Source organism: Eutrema salsugineum, unplaced genomic scaffold, assembly GCF_000478725.1.
Source record: "Eutrema salsugineum unplaced genomic scaffold, Eutsalg1_0 scaffold_11, whole genome shotgun sequence".
Classification (NCBI taxonomy): Eukaryota; Viridiplantae; Streptophyta; class Magnoliopsida; order Brassicales; family Brassicaceae; genus Eutrema; species Eutrema salsugineum.
Window position 1 is genome coordinate 276,542 of NW_006256901.1, and position 10,776 is coordinate 287,317.

The following is a 10,776-nucleotide window of genomic DNA, read 5'->3' on the forward strand; positions in this document are numbered from 1 at the left end:
AAAACGCAAAAATTGATGTAGCACAGAATACAGTATACCGTTTATGTTTTGTCTCTTTGTGATTTGGAAAAATATATAGGGTTTGATTTTTAGTTATGAGTTTATTATTTTGATTTGTTTTACATATACAAGATAATAACATAATTTCATTTTATCGATTCCTATATATTACCGTTGAAATGTGATTACTGTTCTAGTCCTTTCCAAACGGGTAAGCAGTGGCGGAAGGAGGTTTGATGGACCTGGATCAGTTGACCCACGTGGATTTAGAAAAAAAAAATGTTGCATAAAAGTTCATATTTCATATTGACAAGTTCTGTTGTTTACAAGGAAAACTTTCACTATAAATAAGATTCATTCATCTTAAAATACTATTTATAAGCTGTGGATCCATTCTAATATAATTTAGAAACTAAATTCCACATTAGTGTTTTTTTTAAAGGGGAAGCTGTATATCGATCAGCAAGATAAGTTTCAAGTAATCAGAGAATGCAGATAAATCGAATTGGGCCTGCATTCTCTGATTTCCTGAGAAATACCATGAGCCTAATTCTTTTCCATCGAGTTTACAACCGTTTTGCTTTTGTTGCTTTTAAATTCATTGTGTTTGCTTAGCGTAATTCAAGCCTAGATAGTTTATTGTGCGAATCTCTCGTCTTTGTGGTTCGACCCCTATTATACTACAATTGCATATATGTGCTCTTGCAGAGTAGTTCTAGGGATTAAACTTTGAGCAGATCAGGAGATATCATCTGATTATTTTTAGGAGCATTGCTCAGCACAACTTTTCTTACAGCCTCATTCTGACTAGCTGTATATTTCAGAAGCTCTACGAAATTACCTCTGTTTGTTGAGACTTCTTTCTCATTATGAGCACGAAAAGATAAGCCTTGGTGTAACAAGTGTCTAGAAACATCAATCGAAGCACTCAAACGGATCCGATACTCATCTTTCATAGTATCGTTTTGCTTATGTAAAGCATGCCTGATAGACTGACCTTGTCTCATCAAATCTTCACATTTATTTTTGACATTGCTGTGAAAACTAGTATGATCACCCACATGTTTACTGAAGCTATCAGCCTTATTCCAGCTAGCAAAACCCGTCGATACAAAAGCATCACACCCACTTTGTTTTCCAACTTGAACTCTGAATAAGTAACAAAATAGACAAAAAGCCTTTTCTTCTGCCATGCTATACTCTAACCAATCAGGATACTGATCAAACCAATGTGGATTAAAGCGCCGCAATGCATTTCTTATTGACTTTTGTTTAAAAGTATGACCGCAAGGTTGACAAGGTCTTCTAGTCAAGTATTTGCGTCGTACCTCATCTCTTTGATCAGGATGATAATCTTGAATGTTTTTTCGCTTTGCTGGATCATATGGTAAATCATCCAATTCAATATTAGATGGTGGAGATCTTCTTTTCAGAAACTGTTTCATTGTGTTTGACTCTTGAATGTTTTTTCGCTTTGCTGGATCATGTGATAAATCATCCAATTCAATATTAGATGGTGGAAATCTTCTTTTCAGAAACCGTTCCATTGTGTTTGACTGCTGAATGTTTTTTTCTTTTGCTGGATTTATATTAGATGGTGGAGATTTTTTTTTTCAGAAATCATTCCATTATATTTGACATTACAACCTATATGTACACCAAAACAAAAATATGTTAATCATAATTTAAAATTTAAAAATTTGTAGCATAATATATAAAAAAAATTGTGTACTATTATCAGAAGCATGGATGATTGATGTCTATATTTTAAATTGGTTAAAATAGACAGTCAAGCAATTTAGCTACATCTTAAGAGATTTTTAAAAATAAAAGGGAAGTTTCATATAATTACTTGAAACTTATCTTGCTGATCGATATACAGCTTTCCCTTTAAAAAAAACACTAATGTGGAATTTAGTTTTTAAGTTATATTAGAATGGGTCCACATCTTATAAATAATATTTTAAGATGAATGAATCTTATTTATAGTGAAAATTTTCCTTGTAAACAACAGAACTTGTCGATGTGGGATAAGAACTTTTATGCAACATTTTTTTTTTTTGAATCCACGTGGGTCACCTGACCGAGGTCCAGCAAGCCTCCCTCCGCCACTGATGCAGATGCAACCCAAGATGACACTCAAAAGTAAGAATTTTAGGAGTTTATGTATATTTTGAAGACTTTGTTAAGTTATAACATTTAGCTAATGTTTTTTTTCTTTGTTTTGAAGACTGTTATGAAACTTATTATCTATGAAGTTTTATGTTTTCAATTTGTTATTAAATTAAAAAAATTTTCAAATTATAATATTAAATTAAAAACATTTGAATTACATTTTATATTAAAAGGTGGAAAAATCGTGGGAAATATTAATGCGGACACCGTGAGAAATTTATGGAGTCTTTGGTTGGCAAACCGGGAACATTTGGTTGGCTAACCGTCACGAAAAAGGTGGCTAATTTCTGACAACTTTCCCACCGATATTCTCGACCAATTCTATAACGAAAATTTCGGTGAGAAATTTTTCACGAATTCATCACTATTTTAAATTTGCAATGATCGATTTTCCATCATTTTGGTTTTCTTAAAAAATAGTTGGAAATAGACTTTCTCCACTATTTTACAACTGGTATTTCCGTGAGATTAAGCCTTGTTTTCTTGTATTGTTGATTAAATACTTTAAGTAGAAATTCTCTTAACAAAATGGATAATCGACTGTGTGAAATGAAACTAAGAAAAAGGACAATAAGCATGATCATATAGAAACCAAAAATAAATAAACCTTATAATCACGTCCATCATATAAGCTGTTTACAAGGAAACAACCTAAAGCACGAGAAATACATTTTAAGAAAGTGCTATAAAATTATGGTAAACTCATACGATCTACTATAGATCTGTTATATATAGTACTTTACGACTAAACTCAAATAGAGAACCGGCTTATGATATTTATATATGGCTCCTATTATCTTAAGAAATACTTACACCGTAGTACCGGCTGAACCAACATGGACCGGTCGGTTTCCATTAGCCGAATGGGATCAAGTTGGTACAATAACTCACGTTCCCACCGTTTACTTCTACGACAAGCCACCTGAATCGTTCCAAGGCAATGTATTCGAAACCCTAAGAAACTCCTTGAGTCGTACGCTTTTCCATTTCTACCCTATGGCCGGCCGTGTTCGGTGGCTCCCTCGGGGCCGGTTAGAGCTCGATTGTAACGCCGTGGGAGTGACATTCATCGAAGCGGAATCCGAGGCGGAGCTTTCCGATTTCAAAGATTTCTCTCCGACGCCGGAATTTGAGAAACTTATGCCGCAAGTAAACTACAAAAACCCTATCGAAACGATCCCTCTCTTTTTAGCTCAGGTCACCAAATTTAAATGCGGTGGAATCAGCCTTAGCGTCAACATTTCACACGCGGTCGTCGATGGGCAAAGCGCGCTTCACTTCATGTCGGAATGGGGAAGAATCTCGCGTGGCGAACCGCTAGGAACCGTTCCGTTTCTTGACCGGAAAATCTTGTGGGCTGGTGAACCGCTTCCGCCGTTTGCCTCGTTACCTCGGTTCAAGCGCAAAGAGTTTGAGCAGCCGCCGTTTCTGATCGGAGAAACTGACAATGTAGAAGAAAGAAAGAAGAAAACAACTGTGGCTATGCTAAAACTGAGCAAATCTCAGCTTGAGAAGCTTAGAAGCAGAGTGAATACAAGCGAATTCGCTGATCCAGCGAGAGGGTTTACAAGGTACGAGACGGTCACGGCACACGTGTGGAGGTGCGCGTGTAAAGCACGTGGGCACTCGCCGGAGCAACCCACGGCTTTGGGAATCTGTATAGATACTCGTAGTCGGGTGCAGCCACCACTGCCACGTGGCTATTTCGGCAATGCCACTCTTGATGTGGTCGCAGCAAGCACGTCAGGTACGTTTCGTCAGATTTTCCGTTGGTGATATTTGAGATTTTGCTTTTGAGATTTGTGTTTACGTGCAATTACATATTCTCTTGGTCTTATCTTTTCTTAGATTATCAAGTTTTTTATTTTTTAAGAAAGATTAATATTGATTATTTTGGGGGGTCAAATTTTATATTGTTCATTAAAATTAATAAATTTTATATTTTGGGGGATATCACAAAATAGTGGTAAAGTTTTAATCACGTGAAAGCTATTTAAATTAATTTCAGTTGATGATACTGTAAACGTAATTATACAATTATTTAACCACTACTCAATACATATATCGTAAATTGCAAGTAGTACTAAAAAAAACTTTCTTACCATCTCTAGCTCAACAAATCCAATTATATCAATACGAAAATCAGCAATCGGACACATAGGCTAGCTGTAGAAATTAAATACTTCTTGAACATTAACCGCAATATTCAATTTAGATGGAAGATATATTGGTTCCTTCTCATGCACGTAAAGCCAGACCAATCTTAATTTTTCCCGATTCTTGGAAATTTGGAGTTAAAGGTAGGTTACTAGCTATATAAGTTATACGATGCAAATTCTATATTTCGATAATTTTGTTAATTATGCATATATATATATATATATATATATATATATATATATATATAGGTGAACTGATATCGAATGAGTTGGGTTTTGCGGCGGGAAAAATCAGTAAAGCCATAAAGAATGTGACAAACGAATACGTGATGACTGGGATAGAGTATCTAAAGCAGCAAGAGGATCTGAAAAAGTTTCAAGATCTACATGCCTTGGGAAGCACGGAAGGTCCATTCTACGGAAACCCTAATCTTGGACTTGTGAGCTGGTTAACTCTGCCGCTGTACGGTCTTGATTTTGGATGGGGTAAGGAGATTTACATGGGACCAGGCACGCATGACTTTGACGGCGACTCACTGTTATTGCCGGATCAAAACGAAGACGGCTCGCTGATTCTCGCCACGTGTCTACAGGTAGCTCACATGGAGGCCTTCAAGAAACACTTTTATGAAGATATCTAGGGTTATATGTGTGCACACAAGTATTCAAATATCTATGCATTTTCATTTGAATAAGGAATTTAATAGGGATTCTATTTCTCTTGTTGTTGTTCCTGAATTGTTAACATATAAACTATATATTTACACATATATTTATATATATGTAAACTATAGATTGTTGTGTTTATTATAAGAACAATTGCTGTAGAACTTAGAGATGAGTATGACCTTAGCATGATAGCAACATTTGGTATGATCTTGCACGGATTTGACTTAGAACGGATTGTCTTCCAAATCCGTAAGGGTTTAATACCAATATTGTAGCAATCTATCACAAGTCTTAATGATGGAAAATGCTTTAACTCGTCAATATAGTTTGAACAGAATGGCAGAACAATGAAACAAATATAAAAACGTTGGCACATTAGTTAATTTATTTTCCTCAAATTAATTTGTAGGGCCTCATCATTGGTGCAATTTTAGAAATTATTTTTAGATCATTTGGTTTTCTTTTTGTTTCTTTGAAAAACTAAGTGAAGGAAATATATATGCTCATAGCTAATGTTCAACTGTTGAAACAAATTTTCCTTGATATATAATTTCCTAAAAGAGATAATGTGAATGTTTTTTTTGGGTAAAAAAATGTGAATGTTTTTTGAGTATTGTGCCTATAATATGCCAAGCAAGGCAATGCTATAAGGAAAAGTAATGACTCCGGCAAACGCAGCCTTTGCCACAAACATGTTTGCCCTCTCAGTGCTGTGGACATTGTCCCAGTACACGTACTGTCTTCGAGACTCACACACCGGTTTATTCGCCGCACATAGTTCTTCCCCTTGTTCTACCGTACAACAACTCTCTTGTGTTACCGCAAAACCTAAAAAATATATAGAAATATATAACATATACGCATGGTTACATTATATATATATATATATATATATAGGGGAAAAGTCGAAAAATTATAGTATTTGTGTTGCGATGGTACCGCTACGCAAAAGATTTATCTAACTGATCAAATATTTATAAATTTGTGACAAAATGAAAATTTAATTTGTTTTTCATTATATTTTATAAAAACGAAAATGGGTTGAGTCCAAAGTATTTATACAAAATTTTGTGTGAGCATTTCCTGGTTTTGAATAATTTTTTGAAAAATCATGACAATATTTTGCAAAACGAGTTTTTTTATATATAAGGAAAACCCTAATTAATCTGTGAACAATATGTCAAATAAAAGATAAATTAAGGGAAAGAAAAAAATTGTTCAGTAAACCTGAAAATATCATAATTTATTTAGCAATGCGACTAAGAAAGTCCATGAAGTTTTTAATATTTTCGAAAAGCTTTTCAGACAACTGAATTAGGAAAAGCCGTTTAGGAAGGACTCATAACTCAAGTTCTAAGTGCCATTTCGGAATTGTTTTTTTTTTTAAAAAAAAAAAATTGTATTTTGGGGGAACTAAAGTGTGTTTTTTTTTTTTTGAATTTCTAATTAAAACTAATGATTTGAGCATTACTATATGTTTTCTTATTCGGCACAACGAGTTTTCTCCTGAGTTAAAAATGTAGTGAGTTCAATATATGTGTAACTTTACATACCTAAGCCAGCATACGCAAGAGTAGTTTGACCGGTGAAGATATCGACGTATGTGAACGTAGCATCGGCGAAGTTTGTGTTGAACTCTCTGACCAGAGCTTTGAGGTTCTTGTTGAAAGGTTCAACTGCTGTGTTCACTTCAGCCGCGCAGCCTCTACCGCCACCGTGGGAAGCGATCATCCGCGGCGTGCACCCGAGCTTACTGACCCCAAACAACGCCACCTTCCTTGCTCCTTGGACATACAATAACTTTGCAAAAAAATATCTCTAAATTATTATGTTTAAAGATACATAAGTATGATTAAACTTTATAAAAGCAGATCCAATTAAACTTTATAGAAGTAGATCCAATCTACTGCATCATTTTTCAGTTTTTTGTTTTGGTAGAATTAAGAATACACTTCATTAAATTCACCATTCTGAAAATGATTTCCTAATCAATATATAATGTCAATATGTTATAAAATGATCAAATTGAATAATGCCTTTAGTACTATTCTTTTTAAAATACTTTGCATGGTATATATAGTATTACCTTCAAATAAGAGCGATAACGTTGAATGAGGAAATCGGCATATTGGTTGTACGTGAACAAGCGACTGGTATTGTACTGATCATCTGGCATGAAATAGTTGTTAAGATAATCATTGCTCCCGATATTAATTGTGTATAGACATTGCTTCAGCTTCTCCGGTGGTACATTCGCCGTCATAATCATCTTCCGGTGATTCTCTATTTGTTTTTCAAAACTAATTATATCACCCTGTATCATCAAAAATATCATCATAATCCATAGTAGTTAATCAAAGTCTTTTAAATGGAAACAATGTTAAACAAAAGTGAGTCAAATCATACGTTCCCTGTTTAGAAAAGGCAATCAATTAAAGTCAAATAATTAGTTCCCTTGAAAGTTGAAACAAAACTAATATATAGTAGGTTACTATTTTTAGTTTGTTGGTAAAGAAAAAAAAACTAAGAATAATACTTTTAGTTGCCTAAAACATTTATATAATATTGATTCTTCTTGATTCATGCTGCGTATTTAGAGCCTAATATTTATTTGTTCGTACTTGAAATAAAAATTTAAGGCTTCTTTAAGGTGATCAGTGACATGATTACTGAAAACGAATTCTTTCGCTATTAAGTTTGTTCTGTTCTTACCAAATGGTGGCTAGTCTCCTCGAGAAGTCCACCGCCACCAGAAGCGTAGTTTAGTCCGGTGTGAGCTTGTTCCGGCGATGCTCCGGTGAACGGTGGAATGTAATCACTGAATTTCATCAGTTCAGCTGCAAAAAAAAAAAACCATATTACATCGGAAAACATATGGAGTATATTAGTTATGAATGATACACACAAGAAATCATCCAAAACTTTTATTTTTCATTTATTTGGAAAACTGATTCTAAATAACATACATAACAAGAAAAGCTAAAAATAAAAACAGAATCATCTACAGGGGATCTTTTCATTTTTAACAACATCGATACAAGCAACTTCAGCGTTCAAAAAAAAAACTTTATCTATCAACTAAAATAGTCTCTTAATTAAAATTTATGACTATTCTTTTTTTTTTGAACGTGATTTATGACTATTCTGCATAACTTTATTTAGTTCTAGCTAGGGTTTGCGTTACAGTCTAAACTGCAAGTCAGGGCAAAGAAAACGATATGCTATTTAGTAGTTATGTTAGCATCGAAAACACATTGGCAAAGATAAGAACCAAGCCCAGGAACTAACCGATAAAGTCGGGAATATTACGGCCATTGCTGAACCGGCCGGTTGGACCTCTAGCCAAATCGATACCGTAAGGTGAATAGTTAACTTTGGCCGTTGTATTCAAGCCATTGTTGTTACCATTGTCGAAGACTGAATCTCCAAAAACGAAATAGCAAGGCACTCGCTGTCCACGAGCCACCCCGGCCATTGTAAACACCGTGGCGGCAAGAACCCACAACAATGCTTTGAACATTCCCTCGGCCATTACTGGAAATGAATAACAATAAATTTGGAAATGGATACATTGAAGAAAAGAGAAAAATCTATATATATAAGCATACATGGAGAAAGACAGACAATTTTTTTAAAAAAAAATTTGGTCAACCTACAGTAATAAAATTCTATTTCAAGGTTATTCAACAGAAGACATAATGAGTTAATCATAGGGTGTCAAACAGTTAGCTGATTTTTGAAAGATCTTTAAAAGTCAAACGATATGTGAGTCGTTAAGTTTTTATATTTGGAAAATCTTCAGTTATCAATTTGTACGCGAGTTGTCATGAAAAAAATACAATTCATCTTAACAGGAAAAAACCTCGTGATGTTTTTTTAAATATGTTTAGCACTCGTTTTTGAATTTGATCTGATTCGTCTATTTGGTTTCGTGAAGACCATATGGTGTTTTATTTTATTTAATTGAATAAAACGTTCACATCATATCAAAGAAAAATGATTAGTTTGCAAAGTTGATGCATTGGCCACGTTAGTAAATTATTGTGCTGACTACTACAATGAGCTGTTGGTTGTTAATTTGCTTAAAGTTAGATGAATCCCATAAAACTAGGGATTTGGCTACATTGTCTTTTCTATCTGCCAATATATATATATATATATATATATATATATATATATATATATATAATATATGAATCGTTTGGACCTGGTGACTGGTGTGACTCATCAACAACCACAAACACTTGACTCATCGATTTTTAGAAATAGATGGTGACACATGCCAAAGATTTAAACCAATTACTTTACAATTAAGAACATTTTACGTTTACAGATCAGAGATCTAATGATGGGCCAGTGACCTTGTTTTCATGTTATTAATTAAGGAAGAGGACTAAACATATATAGTTTTCTTATAGTAATTTTATAAGACCAGTGGAGGATTCAATCGAAATTCCCCCAATATAAAACCAGCCATCAGACAAAAGTAAAAATCATGTGCCGAAAATGGATGTAAGGAGGACTCATGAGATATGACGGAACGTTACGAAACTATTACAAAGGAGAGTATAATTAAGGATAGAGTTAAGATATTATAATGATTTTAAATATAATGATCTTAATTAGGATTAATCCATTCCATAGTTCAGCACTTAGACAATATCATGCATACACGCTCACATACAAAGATGCTTGTAAATCAAAGACGTACATAAACGAAATTTAGATAATGAACATCATGTCGGGTTCATTCTCGGTAGCAACGGTTAACTTTAGTACAGCCACGGTGGTAGTCGTTAGCGGGAACACGGTTCTTAGCGCCTGGAGGATGGCATCCCGGAGGAGGATTAGGACCATAGCATTCGTTAATGACACCGTAATCTATGACATTCCGACCCTCCACTGGTACCGTAACCACGACGGCACAAACCACTAGCAAGATAATTGCCAATGTCTTCATATCTTAGAAAACCTCTCGGGATAATATATATTGTTGATGTTTCTTCTTTGTTGCTTTGGTTTGTTGTGAAAATGGGGGGGGGGGGGGAATAATTGTGGAATGAATATTTATTTGAAGCTGGTTAGAAGAACATGCATTACAACAATTAGTTAAATTACGGATGTATAATTAAAGACCTTTTTAGTTTTTTTTTTCGGTTTTCATTTCAAATTTGGAAGATGGGTGATTCTGTTTGACTACTGTTGTAAATCTCTGCAACCGTTTATCTTGAAACATTGTACAACTTTACTAAAGAACAAATTGAAAATTATCGTACTTTGGATTTTTAATCAAAAATATATATTTAATTCATTAAAAAATTATAAACTTCACCTCTCTTGTTTTTACAGAAAACAGTCTGTTAATTAATTAACCAAGTTATAACATTGTTCAATGAACGTTTGTTCATATTAAAAAACCAACAATACAAAACTTAATTACTTCAGTTACTCTTTTCTTTATGAGTACGTACATTTGTCGACATACCTTGAATCTGATCGTATGTTGCTTGTATAGCACGTGTCCCACTATCGTTTATTAATGGACGCAGTTTGGGCTTGGATTTTCTATTTGGATCTAAGATTACTGTACAAATCAGTATAGGGCTCTAAGATTAGTTGGTTTAGAAAATTCAAAGCTTATATGAACATGTATCTAAGGATTTGAGTCCCTATTCTATTTTTTTTCTTTTTTAAACTAGGGCCTTAATTGGCTAAAAAGAGTTAACTAAAAAAGGGTGTTCTATGTGCATATGCACAGATTGATGGACACATG

The 10,776-nt window shown here is 34.0% G+C and overlaps 3 protein-coding genes across 3 annotated transcripts; 1 reads left to right on the forward strand and 2 right to left on the reverse strand.

Moving 5' to 3' along the window:
* Positions 1–2,958: 2,958 nt before the first annotated feature.
* Positions 2,959–4,975, forward strand: LOC18026038 (spermidine hydroxycinnamoyl transferase). The gene is made up of 2 exons (XM_006409025.2): positions 2,959–3,922; positions 4,584–4,975. The coding sequence occupies exons 1-2, from the start codon at positions 2,959–2,961 to the stop codon at positions 4,973–4,975; spliced, it is 1,356 nt and encodes a 451-aa protein (XP_006409088.1).
* A 647-nt stretch (positions 4,976–5,622) lies between these two features.
* On the reverse strand, positions 5,623–8,565 carry LOC18026039 (GDSL esterase/lipase At2g19050). The gene is made up of 5 exons (XM_006409026.2): positions 8,292–8,565; positions 7,716–7,840; positions 7,090–7,317; positions 6,557–6,803; positions 5,623–5,831 (listed from the first exon to the last, which is right to left on the reverse strand). The coding sequence occupies exons 1-5, from the start codon at positions 8,533–8,535 to the stop codon at positions 5,623–5,625; spliced, it is 1,053 nt and encodes a 350-aa protein (XP_006409089.1). The 5' UTR covers positions 8,536–8,565.
* A 1,185-nt stretch (positions 8,566–9,750) lies between these two features.
* Positions 9,751–9,963, reverse strand: LOC18026040 (protein RALF-like 11). The gene has a single exon (XM_006409027.1). It carries the CDS (start codon positions 9,961–9,963, stop codon positions 9,751–9,753), a length of 213 nt encoding a protein of 70 aa, XP_006409090.1.
* Positions 9,964–10,776: the final 813 nt, after the last annotated feature.